The sequence below is a fragment of the Ochotona princeps genome, chromosome 19 (assembly GCF_030435755.1).
Source record: "Ochotona princeps isolate mOchPri1 chromosome 19, mOchPri1.hap1, whole genome shotgun sequence".
NCBI lineage: Eukaryota > Metazoa > Chordata > Mammalia > Lagomorpha > Ochotonidae > Ochotona > Ochotona princeps.
Window position 1 is genome coordinate 29,978,078 of NC_080850.1, and position 13,211 is coordinate 29,991,288.

At 56.0% G+C, this 13,211-nt stretch overlaps 1 protein-coding gene across 15 annotated transcripts in view; it reads right to left on the minus strand.

Annotated features, from left to right (window-relative positions):
- Window positions 1-5,603: 5,603 nt before the first annotated feature.
- LOC101522188 (protocadherin gamma-C3) overlaps window positions 5,604-13,211 on the minus strand; it is a 179,420-nt gene continuing 171,812 nt past the window's right edge. For all 15 annotated transcript variants that reach the window (XM_058677450.1, XM_058677443.1, XM_058677442.1 and 12 more), the window contains 2 exons: window positions 12,892-12,980; window positions 5,604-7,663 (listed from right to left, as the gene is read on the minus strand). In XM_058677450.1, coding sequence (XP_058533433.1) covers window positions 7,437-7,663; window positions 12,892-12,980 — 316 coding nt within the window. In that variant the 3' untranslated portion in view covers window positions 5,604-7,436. The remainder of the gene's footprint in view (window positions 7,664-12,891; window positions 12,981-13,211) is intronic.

A 13,211-nucleotide genomic window follows, 5' to 3' on the forward strand; every position in this document is an offset into this window, starting at 1 on the left:
CTGGGGGTCAAACTGGGCAAAGCAGCTCCAATGGCTGGCTAATGTGTGTGTTGGTAATGGAACTGGTAGACTGGGTAGGAATGAGCATCCATTAGCCCACAAGCAAAATTAGAAATCAGGATGGAGCACAGGTCATGCTAAGCTAGGCTCTTGCACCTACTGGTCTGCGTGAGCCAGGGATGCTAAGCCACAGTGTCTAAGGCAGGGGCCGGAACAGGTAAGGGACTGTGCCAAGCTGAGTCAGAGCAACCATTGGAATGCACGCAATCTATGGCTGGGAACAGGCCCGGTTGGGGAGCTAAGGAGACACCCTAGCTGGGTTGAGGTTCCCACCAAGGAGCACGGGGGGCTGCATTCTGATCACGATATGGTTATAGTCGTAGCACAAGTGTGGACTGGAACTGGACGCACTAAGCCAGGCTAGACTCCAACACCATCTGGTGCCCTAGAGGACCAGGGTAGATGTGGGACAGACTAGGCCAGGTCTCAGCCCCAGAGTCATGTGTGAGCTGTATGTGGGTATGGACGAGCCGTGGCTGGGCTGAAACATCCAACAGCAAGAACCAGCTTGGGTTGAAGGCCAGTCAGGGAAAGTCACTGTTCCTGCTAGGACAGGAGGTGAACTGAGGAGGGCTGGCTCATGGACCCCCTGGTATGCGCTAAATGTGACACAAGGAGAGGTTCTGATGGAGGAGCCTGGGCAACTCCTCTGGCAGGACACAGACCCTGCAGGTAAGCCCAAGAAGCATGATAGGAAACAACCCAGAACAGGCCATGGAAAGCTTCCCACTGGCATACATTTGGCATGGGTCGGTGGAAGACCAGGCTGAATCAGTTCACATCATCCACTGGCGAATCTGAGCACTAGAACAGGGAGTGGGTCAGGCCTGGTTCGGTTGTGACAAAAAACCAGTGCACATTACAGAATGCCAAGGTGAGGTTACCTGTACAAGATGTGACCGCAGTGCCCAACTACCGCACGTGAGAACCAGGAGGGAGGGGGCGGAGCCAGCAGGGGGAATATGGGGGTGCTCCCTTGCTAGACAGCTACCCCCACTGGAGTGAGCTGGGATAGGTGCAATCCAGACTAAGCAGGGCTACAACACCTGTGGGCCTCATGTGGACTAGATCAGGGAAAAGCCACGCTGGGCTGACTGTTCCTATTGGTGCAAACAAAAATTACAGTGGGTTAGGGTTGGTTGGGCTTAGCCACAGCATCACCTGGCAGAAGCTGGCACTGGGGGCTAATTCTGTGGAGTTAAACCGCAGAATCACCTGGAGAGTGCATAATCTGGGAATGGGAGTGGCCAAGAAGGCAAATAGTGGGATCCTCCCTCTTGGTTTACCACTCCCACTGGAGGGCACGAAAACCAGGACAGGGGCTGGGGTAGCTAGACAGAAAGGCACCCAACATCTGTGTGGGCTGGATAATAGAGGTTAGATGGAACTAGGCTTCAATGCCCATTGACATGTATGACAGCTGAATGGATGTGGGACTGCACTAGTTTGCTGCACATACTGGCAAACCAGGGTAGGGGACGGGCCTAGTGGGGGTTACTGTGGGTCGCTCTGACTAGGCTGCAGCTCCCACTGGTTTATGTGAGAGCCGAGTGTGTGCTGGACAAAACCAGGCTGAACTGCAACACCCACTGGTTTTAGTGGATGACAGGGCTGGAAACAGAACCGACCCAGCAATTGCAACCACCAGCTGATTGGGGCAATGGACTGTGCCGGGCCCTGTATTTGCTAGTACATACACGAATATGGTCTAGGAACACCTCAAAGTTTTTGTGGAGATCTCCCCAATCGAACTGCTGGACTCAGAACCCTAACCATGAAAAGAAAGAGGACATAACAAGTCAATCAACCACCTCAGCTGTATGTTGGCAGTGAAAAACTGGGCAAACAGAGATTCTAAGATGGACTATGTCCATCAGTGGATTCTTCAACGACCTCATCGTGCTTGGAGTGGCAAGACTGGCAGCAATTCATAACTGTTGAACTGTCAAAACCATTTGAGCAATGTTAGGAGCCAGACACTTATGGGCCTTAGACTTGGCCTACCTGACAGCCTATTGCATTGCAAAGCCTGCTTGGGCAAGCAGGGCTACAACAAGCAAGATGTTAGGCCAAAACATCCTCTGTAGAGCAAGCGGACTAGAACCTCCACCCTTGTTCCCACTCAAATAATTAGCTCCTCCCCGTTTCAATATAGATGATTAGTTCCTTCCCTGCTTCAATGAAGATAATTACTCCCAGGAAACCTCTCCCTTTCTCCCCCTCCCCTGGAGAAGAAGGTATATATATATATATATATGAGGAGTAAAAATAGAGAGAGGCAAAAAATAAATAAATAAATAAAGAGAGGCACTCTTTCCCACCAAGTACGAGTGTCCCTGTGTTCCTTGGGCCAGCAGCCCGGGGGCTGGCAGCCCGGCATTCCCAGTCCACCCTCAGGGTTTGAGCATTGTGTCCTGCAGGTCGGGACAGAGCAAGACCCATGGAGCATGTCCCACAACAGGGACCTGGGGTGGGTGGGAGACTGGGTGGGGCTTCCCCTTAGTATCCCCCTTTACCTCAGATACATGAAGGAAACAATGTGGAAATACTCTTGCCGACTTTCCTGTAGTCCTTGACCCTTTTTACCCTAATTAACTATGCTAAGATTGTCAAACATGTAATCTAAAAAAGATACCAAAAAGGAAAAAAAAAATTGGATGAAAATGAGATCAAGGCAAGCGGATGCTAGGCTGAGCGGAGCATGTTGGCCAAATTAGAGCAGAGCCATGATGAGCCTGCTGGCCACCTTGCAGTAATTGCCTGAACATGCCTGGTGAAGCTGCTACTTTACACCCTATATGCAGATACACACACCACCTGCCAGAAGGAATATCCTTGCTGCCTTACCATTGTCCTCATCCCCGAAATGAAAACGTATAAAACCCCAGTGTTGTACACCCTACATGGCCATTTCCCTCACACAGCCACCCGCTATGTGGAAGTGGTTCCAGGCCCTCTCCATGAGGAAGCAGTCTGTCCAACTCTTCAATAAACTGCCCCTGCATTAACAGCCTCTCTCAGGTGTGTCCAAACCCAACAGCATCACCACCTCACAGGTCACAGGCTCCTTCTCACAGCTGCACCAGCCACTGCCACGACGCAAACAGATTTGCACACGCCACTCTGTGCGGTGGCTCTACCCCTCCTGGTAGCCCTCTGTATCCCCTCCCCCAAAGCTGCCGCAGAGCATCCGACCTCCACAGCTGTCCTCATCCAAACACTGCGCCATTCCTAAGTGAGCATCTTGCTTCTTGAGGACTCCAACTCACCATCAACCCCATACCGGGGCTGCAACCCTGCAAAACCACTCTGCCTGACCTCGCAGGCTTTCCCTCCATGGAAGCCGCCTGGACACTGGAACTATAGCTAAACTAGCAGCAGGTGAGAGATGCCAGGGGCTGCGCCAGCATAGGCCACACCTGGGTCTGCACAAACTAAGGCAGGAGTGGGCTGGGAGACCTTCACACATTAGAACCAAGTTCCTAGTAACCCTGGGCGGCCTGGCTGCCTCGTCAGCCCCACTAACAGCAAACAGGCCTGCCATGTTGCCAAGACAGTGCTGCCTAACAACAGCGGTCTACCTCTCGACCCATGACCTCGGCAGCCCTTTACCATCCACATCTTCACTCTGGACACAGCCTCCTTCCCACGAAGGTGCTCGCTTCTCTGCCAGCCCTCAGCAGAACGGCCTGCCACCTTCAAAGCGCTTATCTCTGCCGCAGGCCGCTAGTTCGCCACTCCGACCCCTGCCTCCAGCACACGTTTAACACAGTTACTCTCACGTCCCCCACTCCTCGGACCCACGTCTTGTATGAGCATAACACAGCCTACTTAGTGAAAGAAAACCCATGAGCTTACGGGTTGGGCTGGGCGCCGCTGGTCCGTCCATCCGTCCGGCAGACGATGGAGAAGGTGGAATGAGAGGGGCTAGGTCCGCCTTTTCACGCAAACGTTCCCAGGGCACGCCCCCTCACCTGAAGCCTCCCCCCCAGGTCCACCTAATCAATACTAATTGGCTTAAGCAGGCCAGCCTGAGCTCCTGAGGGCTGCAGGCCTTCCTAATGTCCAGGCCAGAAACTGAGTCTGCCCTTCTGAGGTTGGATGCTGGGTCATGCCCCCATGACTGGGCACCAGAGCCAGACTTGTCTGAGCTCGTGGGGACCCACACAAAGAAACCTTGCAAGCAGCCAGCGGGCCTGGCATGCACACAGGGTGGGACTGTGTGTGTTGGAGGGGGGGAAACCACAGAGTTGCAACCAGAAATAAAAGCCTTTGAAATAGCCCTGGGCAGCTGCCTCCCCAGGCCATCCGGAGGTGTGGGGGTGGGCTGCCTGATTCCTCCGGTCTGCTCCTCCTGAGGCCGCACGTTTCTGTTTCTGGGCGTCGCAAGCACACATACCAATTAGGGGATTGACCGCAGCTGCTCACGCGCTCTGCCAGCCTGCGGTCGTGCCTGGAATAGAACCCAGGCGCCCGGCACCCACCCCTGCGCGCAGCCTGGCTCTGCTTCCACCTCGGCAGCCGTGCACACCACCCTTTCGCCCACGCAAGGACGTCGCCTCCGATGCTTAGTTCTGGAAGACTTGGTTTCCATGACAACAGACGGGATGGCAAAACCTGTGGGCCTCCCCCACCCCCGCCATCGGGGAGAATGTGCCGTCCTGGACCCTTGGCCTTGCCCTCGCTGATCCTCCCGATAAGCCCTGCTGGGTCAGTTTTTCTCTACTCCACTTTTTCCCCATCCTCGTTCCCGCATCTTCTCTGGCGGCCATAATCTGGGTATCTACCCACTGTGCAGCCCGAGGCTGCAGCAAGGGGCGGGGGATGGGCGAGCCGGCGCGTGAATGCAGAGGCTCCGCAAGAAGAAACAGGGAGGACGAGCCGGCTTGCCTTCTCCCGGCACAAGACAGGGCCGAGCCCTCCGGTTTCCTGGGCTTTGCTGCGCAGCGGTGATGGGAAGATTAAGACCCAGACTACAGACACGGTGCTGGGGGGAAATCGCCTCCCGCGGCGTTCCTTCTCACCCCCGCCCCAAGTTCCCAAACCCATCGTCACCAGAGGTGGAGGGGGCTGGCAAAGGAGAGCGCACCCTCCTCCCACGGAGCCCGCTGGGGGTGCTCGGCAGAGGTAATCTTAGCACAAAGCCAGCGGGAGCCAAGGAAGCATCCTCTCTCCGCCCCCGCCCGCGCCGGGGTCTCCTCTTCTGCCTGGAGACAGCGGCCACGCGCGCACACACCGCACCGCCCGCTGCACACGCACGCTCGCGCGGCGCTCCGAGCTTCCTCCCGCAGAGGCTCCCCGAGCCACCTGCGCAGCTCCATTCGGCCGTACCCGGCACCACGAGCATGTACAGCCATGATGCTTCGCCACACACGACCCATCATGCAATCCGGAGAGAAGGCTCCACACGCGACAACAAATGACACACATAGCCCACCAGCACTCGCCAGCCTGTCCTTGCGTCCTTCCAGCAGGCGCCTCCTAGCCTGCTGCTGCACCCACAACATGCTGCAATCTCCATCTGCTACACAAACGTTCAACCATTCAAGAAGAAACCTTTTTATTATTTTTTTTTTCGAAGAAAAAAAGCCATATAAATATTAGAGTATAAAACTTGCGTGAGATACAGGAAGGGCGTGGGAGCTACGTGACTATGCTAAGAGAAGCGCTTATAGGAAGGAGTCAGTATGGGGGAGGGGTTGCCACAGCGCGTGGACACAGCACAAGACACAGCACGGGCCGCCGCAGGCAGGTTCAAGGACAGACGGCTGCGCGGAGCCCGCCGCCCACTGCCCACTCGCCGTCACTTAAAAGCACACCGCACTACACTATTGGCTATTCTACACCAGCCAAGGGGAGAGGGAGATCTACACTACTGTAAGGGGCTGGGGTTCACTCCTCACAGCCCCGCGAGATGCCCGGGACCCAGGGTGGGGATGGAGTGAAGGGCGGAAAAGGATAAAGGCAAGAGGAGGTCTATGCACAAGGAGGCACTGGGGGACTTCAACCAGGCTCTGGCCACTAGGAGGCGGGCTGGGGGCCGGGGCGGTAGCCTTGACAGAGAAGGAAGGGCACCTGGCAAGGGTGATGAGAAGGACCATGGTTTGAGGAGTGAAGGAGCCCAGTGGAGAAGCCCCATCTTGGGCTGTGACTTCCAGCCCACTTGGTCCTTGCTCTAGCTCCTTGCCTCCCCAACCCAGGGGCCATGACTTGCCCAGTTGGCCCTCCTTCCACAGGCCCTTCCCTCAGTGGCACCTCTGGAGTACCCAGCACCCACAGAGGCCCCTCTGATCTCTCCAAGGGACCTGGTCCTAAGCCTATGCAGAGCTTCCTTGGACTGAAATGCCAGTTTAAATCCATTGGTCCAGCTAACTCAGCCCGAATTTGGCTTCTTGGGCTGAGCCCTCTGTGGGAGGGGGAGCGTCCAGCTTATGCTCAGCCTGGGGGGCTGGAACCTGGGGGCGAGGGGATCTGGTTAGTACCTGGGAACAGGCAGCGCCTTTGACAGACCCCATGCGTCAATAGGTCAAGCTCTGTCTGTCCCCAACCCCCATCCACATACACAAACTTCCCTTCTTTATCTTCCCACCCCATACTGTCTTGGAACATGCAGTGAAGTCTCTTGTTGGAGGAGGGGCGTGGGAAGTCACAGCATGCAGTTGGAACATCAAACAATGAAAAACGGAGCAGAGGAATGGTCCCCAGGGCCTTGGTAGAGGCTTGGCAGCAAAATGCCCTCCATAAATCCAGCAAGCATCAGTACCATGGGGATGGTAACCATGCCCCCCCCACTAAAAAAAAAAAAAAAAAAAAAAAAAAACCTTGAGCATTGGTCCCAGCCTCTGGGAGGAGGTGGAAGGACTGTCACCAAACCATGCTTTGGGGGGAGACAGAACCGAAGGAGAGGCCAAGAGGCCTTTCCAGCTCTTCAGAACCATGATCCTTTTAGGGTCACCTGTTACCTCAATGCCCTGATGACCTCACAGTGGCCAGTGGGGCTGGGCAGCAGGGATGTGGGGCATGGATGGGCCTGATCAATTTGGAAGATGGTGGAGCTCAGGTGTAACTAAACAGGGTGTGGTGAATGATTCTGGTTGTCTACACTAACCCCGCTGACCCCCATGGGACAACAATTGATTGGATGGGGGTTCGGGACAGAACTCCCTTTGCATATTCAACCCCCTGGGGGCAGAGGGGGTGTTGACTGGGCACTTGTTTTTTTCTGTTTCCCGAGGGGAGCATGGCCTGGGCCTCAGCCAGTATCCTGGGGCTGAACCCTGAAATGCTGTGAGGCCTGGGTACAAGGTGAGGAGAAGCTGGGCTGGCTGGGGTGGGAGGCAGCCCTGTGGCTCTCGGCCCCAGCCCTGGCCTCCGGGTTACTTCTTCTCCTTCTTGCCCGACTTCTTCTTGTTGCCGTTGCCCCCTGCGGGAGCCTTGCCATCCCTCTTGCCGCCAGCGTTGGTCAGGGTGGCGTTGCTGCCGGGGATGTAGACATTCTGGCGGTAGTCAGGCACGTGCTGCAGGGTGAACTGGGGCCCATAGCGCGCACTCAGACCCATGGTGCCAGCGCCTCCTCCCAGGGTGGAGCTCCCATCAGCGGCTTCTGCAGAGACAGGGGAAGTTCAATTCAGATGGATCTGGGTCTGATGAGGGGTTGTGAGGAGCAATTTGAAGGTCATCACGGAGACTGATACCCTGGACCCGGCGCCATTCCTTCTTCCTCACAGCTCACGAAATTCGCACCTGCCTAGCCATCCACCAATCAAATGTAACCCCACATTCCACCTGAGAACCCCATCCCCAATCTTCCAGCCCCTTCCCAACCCTGCCCACTCACCAATCATCCCCACCTGCAGGTACCAATCCCCTGCGGGCCTACCTGCATAAAAAAGCCCCAGGTGCTTCCTTCTCCCCTTTTTCTGATCTCCATCACCTCCACCCTGTTCCTGCCCCGCTGGAATAAACCTCTTAAGATACCTCGTTGCATCTGGTGTTTTCAGCTCACGCTAAAGAACCAGGTTGCGGGAATTAGCTGCACGTAATTATATTATAATATCGTATGAACTAGAACTCTTCATTGTTTTAAATAACTAACAGGGGTCCCTCCTGAAGCCTCCTCTTTTGGCCATAAGGACCTAGCAATGCCTGCAAAGCACCTCAGGCCCTGAGCACAGGAAACCCTAGAAACGCAGGGATCACTGAAGTTACCTCTGTCCACTATCTCACTCTCCAGCCGGCGAAGCTCTAGGTCTGACGGCTAGCTCTGTCTTGCTAAGCTTGATCGTGGCAAATCTGCAGTCCTCGGAGGATGACAGGATCTGCCTTTTCTGGTTTGGGTGAGGCTGGCTCAGAAGCTGCAGGTGGAGTGCCCGAGAAGTGCCTGATAGGTGTTAAGTACTTGCAGGTAGCTGCCCTGGTCTGGGGCACACACACTGCTCTCCAGCGCTTGCCCCGGCCTTTTCCTGGGGGTCTCTGGCTTTCGCATTAGACCGCGGGTCTTAACGGTACCCACCAGGGTTCATCTGTCCTCTCCAGCCAGCGCCAAACACCAGGTACGGGTAAGGCCTCCATTTCAAGCCCACTGCTGGGTATTTCACATCTGTGGAGTCTCAACAGTAAGGTATGTGAAATGGGTCCCCTTTTACAGATGAGGGAGTTAAGGCTCAGACTAGGTAAAGACTAGCATACAGTCCTACCAGACAGCATAGGTGACAGTGGGCTTCAGGCCGCCCTCCCACCTCACCCGCCAGCCAGCCCCAGAGGTGTGAGCTCTGTGCCGTGAAACTACCGTGAGGACTCCAGGGCCAGACAACCACGGTACAGGATGGATTAGGGGCTCAGCCAAAAGCCAGGAGCAGCCCCACTTCCTGCTGTTCCCAAGAAAGGGGGAGGGTGGGTGAGCTGAGAGGCCTCAGAATCAGCATTCTAATGGGCTCCCTAGGTGCTCTATTTGCACATACAAGACTGAGGAGCACTGAAGTGCTTCACCCGAGCTTCTAAGAGATTTTGCTTTTTAAGTCCAAAGTAACAGAGGCAGAGAGAGGAGGGGGAGAAGCAGTCAGGCCCGTGTGACCACGAAGGCCAGGGCTGTGCCACACTGGAAGCCAGGGGCAGGCATAATCTGGGTCTCCCACGTGAGTGAGTACAGGGGCCCAAGCCCTTGGATCATCTTCCGCTGCTTTCCCAGCCGCATGAGCAGGGAGCTGGATTGGGAGTGGAGGATTCAAGCTGGTGTCCCCGGTCCCCGTGAGATGCTGTGACTTTACCTGCTAAGTACAATACCAGCCCCTCCCTGAGGACTAAATAAAACAGAGCTTTCCGCAATGCAGTGCTTGTAAGCGCCTCCAGTGCGAGGTAACCTTTACCCTCGGCTTCCCCAGACTGGGAACGGGGTGCCCGTGCAGTGACTCGGGGACTTCTGAGGGCTCCCGGCCGGAAGCCCTGACATCCTCTTGGGCAGGGAAAGGGTTAAAAGCCGAGGACCGGCAGCCTGGCTGCAGCGACTCCCTTCACCTCCCCCCACCCTAGACCCCCGGAGTGGTGACGGAGGCCGGAGAGGCTGAGTAATCCTGGGACCGCAACCAGGGATTGGGAAAGAGACAGGCAGGAAATGTTTTCAAAGCCTGCCTGGGAAGGGGGAGGGCGGGAGAGAAGCAAGCAGACATGCGCCTTCACTTCCCGCCTGCGCCCCGGGCGCTCAGGTCTCCCGCGGGCGTCCCAGGTCCCTAAGCTCCCTGAGCAGGGGTGGGGAAGCCGCGCACTTCCTTCTCTCCCTCCCTCAGGTTGGCCCCTTCCCTCAGCCCTTTCTTTCTGATGACATTTCCCAGTTTTCCCTAATTGACTCCAGGAGGGAGCAGGTCCTCTAGGCCCCGCCCCCAGCTTCTTCCTCTCTCCTCCCACCCCCCAGTGGAAGGAGGAGGGGCCCTGATCCAGCTTCAAAGAGCCAGGATTCCGGAGTGATTTAGGGGATGACGCGGAGGGGCCTCAGAGGCGCCAGGGAGAGTCTTATTGTGCCCCAGGGCACGTAAAAGAAAATGAAGAAGAAATCTGTGCAGAGAGAATAGAGCCAAGAAAAGAAAGACAGTAAGGGCCCACCCACATCCGGTGTGCACACCACATCTGTGGAAGCACCCCAAGTGGGTAGATAGGACTGCCAGCCCCTGGACATCACGCGGGCTGCGGCCAAGCTGGGCAGACCAGGAGGGAGAGATGTGTCATGCTGGAGGCGTTTGGACTGAAATGCTTTGGCCAGTTCTGTCATCAGGGTGCTGTGTGGCCTGCCTACCACACCCTGCAAGATGCCAGGCTGTGTCCCGCTGAACCTGAGGGGAAGGGGTTGGGTGCCAGCTCTGTGCAGTCAGCACCCGTCCAGGTCTCCCGGAACACCCACCTTGGGGGAGAATCTGGATTTCCTCTAAATCAGATACAAGCACTTGAAAAGCATAGGGGAGAGACTGATGGTCTTTGGGGGGGGGTAGCCAGAGGAGGTGAGGGCACAGTTCACCTCCTTTCTTTCGCACCACACCCCCTCCCTTCCCCACCCCTCAGTCTCCAAGGAGGTGGGAGCAGCTCATCCAGTTGTCCCCAGCTCTGCAGCCACACCCAATCCCAGCCGTGGGGCCCAGGCAGCCCTGGAGGCCTGAGCCAGCTGGACCAGAGCTGGCCGAGCTACAAACCGCAGCCTCCAGGAGGGCTCACCTCCCCCAGATGTTTATTTAAAAGTCACCGGAGGTGGCTGCCTGCTCCCTCCTCCTGGCCCAGCTCTACAGCCCCTCGGGAGGGGGAAGGGAGGGCGGGGCTCCAGGAACCTCTTAGTCTAGGAAAGTGAGAGTGACCCCTTAGTCACCTCCACCCCCAGAGACCAGTCCTGGGGGCCAGGCTCAGCCTGGGGGCAGGTCCCTGGAGGGGGCTGCAGGGTGAAGTCCTGACCGTGATTGGGCCTGCCCAGAGCCTCTCTGGGAGAGAGTTTTGGGCTATAAATACTGATTTCAGATCTGTCTGTAACCTCTACATTTCGGCTAGAAAGCCTGCCTTCTGGCCCGAGGGCATGAGGTCACAGCCAATACCGACCTGTTTTCTTTCCTCAAGAACCTGGCTGGGCCACTGCCAGGCAGGCCACCTGCTCCTAGGGACTCACTTCTGCCTTCTCTAGATCAGGCACCCCTGTGCCCAGGAGGCCAGCAGCCCCTGCAGCCCTTCCCCCCTGGCCAGCCACAGGCCTGGCCCCACCTAATCTCACTTGTGGAGCAGGGATGCGAAATTTAACACATTAAAACACAGGGTGCCCAGCTAGCCTGGAATTGCAGGTAAAGGAGCAGTCCTTTTTTGAGTATTTTTGGGGGTGTCTCAGATGCCATTGGAGAGGTACTTCAGCCAGAACGGGACTTGCAGTTTAACTGGGCATAGCAAGGTGGGGAGGGTTTTTTTTTTTTTTCCTGCCAAGGGCCAGATATTTATAAGATCATATGCCAGCCACACAAAATGATCAGCATGCCAGTTCATGTCCTGGCTGCTCCACTTCCCATCCAGCTCCCTGCTTATGGCCTGGGAAAGGAGGATGGCTCAAGTCCTTGGGCACCTGTATGCAAGCAGGAGACCTGGAAACAGCTCCAGGCTCCCACCTTTAGACTAGCCCAGCTCTGGCCAGAGCAGTCATTTGGGGAGTGAACCAGCTGATGGAAGATCTTTTTCTCTCTCCTTTTCTCTGTCAATCTGCCTTTCAAATAAAAAAATAATAATAATAAAATAAAACTGGGGATCAGGCCTGACACGGTGGCCTAGCGGCTAAAGTCCTTGCCTTAAATGTGCCAGGATCCCATATGGGCGCCAGTTCTAATCCCAGCTGCTCCACTTCCCATCCAGCTCCCTGCCTGTGGCCTAGGAAAGCAGTCGAGGACAGCCCAAAGCCTTGGGACCCTGCACCCGTGTGGGAGACCCAGAAGAGCTCCTGGCTCCTGGCTTCAGATCAGCGCAACTCCGGCTGTTGCGGTCACTTGGGGAGTGAATCATCTGATGGAAGATCTTCCTCTCTGTCTTTCCTCCTCTCTGTATATCTGACTTTGCGATAAAAATAAATAAATCTTAAAAAAAAAACCTTGAGGATCTTTGGTCAGTAACTTATCAAATGTGAAAAGCCAGTCCTGCCTTGCAGTGCTGCTGAGCGGATCCACTAACACAGGTGCCTGACATCAGCCTGGCCTTGCCCTGTGGGACTATGGAGATCACTGGGTTTTACCTGAGTCTCCACCTGCTAGCCCATGTAGGCTAGAGCCCAGAGCGCAGTTCATCATGTAGGCCAGGGCCTTAATCCTCTGTCAGCCTCCCTGTCAGGATCTGCCGCTCCAGTCCACAACAACAGGTATTAGTCATAGGTCAGTAAAAATAATCTGGGCTGGCACAATGGCTCAAGTGATTTATCCTCTGCCTTTAAGTGACTGCATCCTAAAAGGGTGCAGGTTTGGGTTCCAGTTTTTCCACTTCTGATCCAGCTACCTGCTAATGCACCTGTCCCTCAAACACACTGAAACACATTGAGAGAAAGTGGGCAAACCGGTCATAAGCATGGTAAGTAGCAGAGTCAGGACCCAGCCATGCTGTCCCCGTCTAGTTGGTCTTGTAACTTAGCCCCGCCCTCCCCCATTTCTTTAATGACTCCTTGCTGGCTCCCCTCTGGGGCTCCTTATCCTGATTTTATTCCACCTGGTCTGACAGACCAGCTCAAACAACTAAAGAAACCATGCTGGCTGACACCCGGGCTCTGGGCATGGGAGCTGCAGGGTGCACCCCTAGACCCCAGGTTTCCTTGTCGCTGCACACAGCCGCGCTACTTACCGCTGGCAGAGGCCAGGATCATGGCCTGCAGCATCTCCGTGTCAAACTGGTTGTTGGGCCAGGTGCCGGTTTCATCGCCATTTTGGGAACTGGGGAGAGAGTGGGGTGGTCAACAGAGTGTCCTCCACTAGGCAGGCTCACGCCCTCCTGGGCCCCCACCTCACAGGCACCCGGTGCCCAACACCTGCTCCGTTCAGCAACGTGGGACATGTGAGCGCAGCCCCGAGGAAGCCAGAGCTCGGGCAGGCTGCAAGTTGGGTCTCTACACTCGATGATGCCAGCTCTCCCCTCACCCGCCCCCTGTAAGGGGCCAGGCTCAC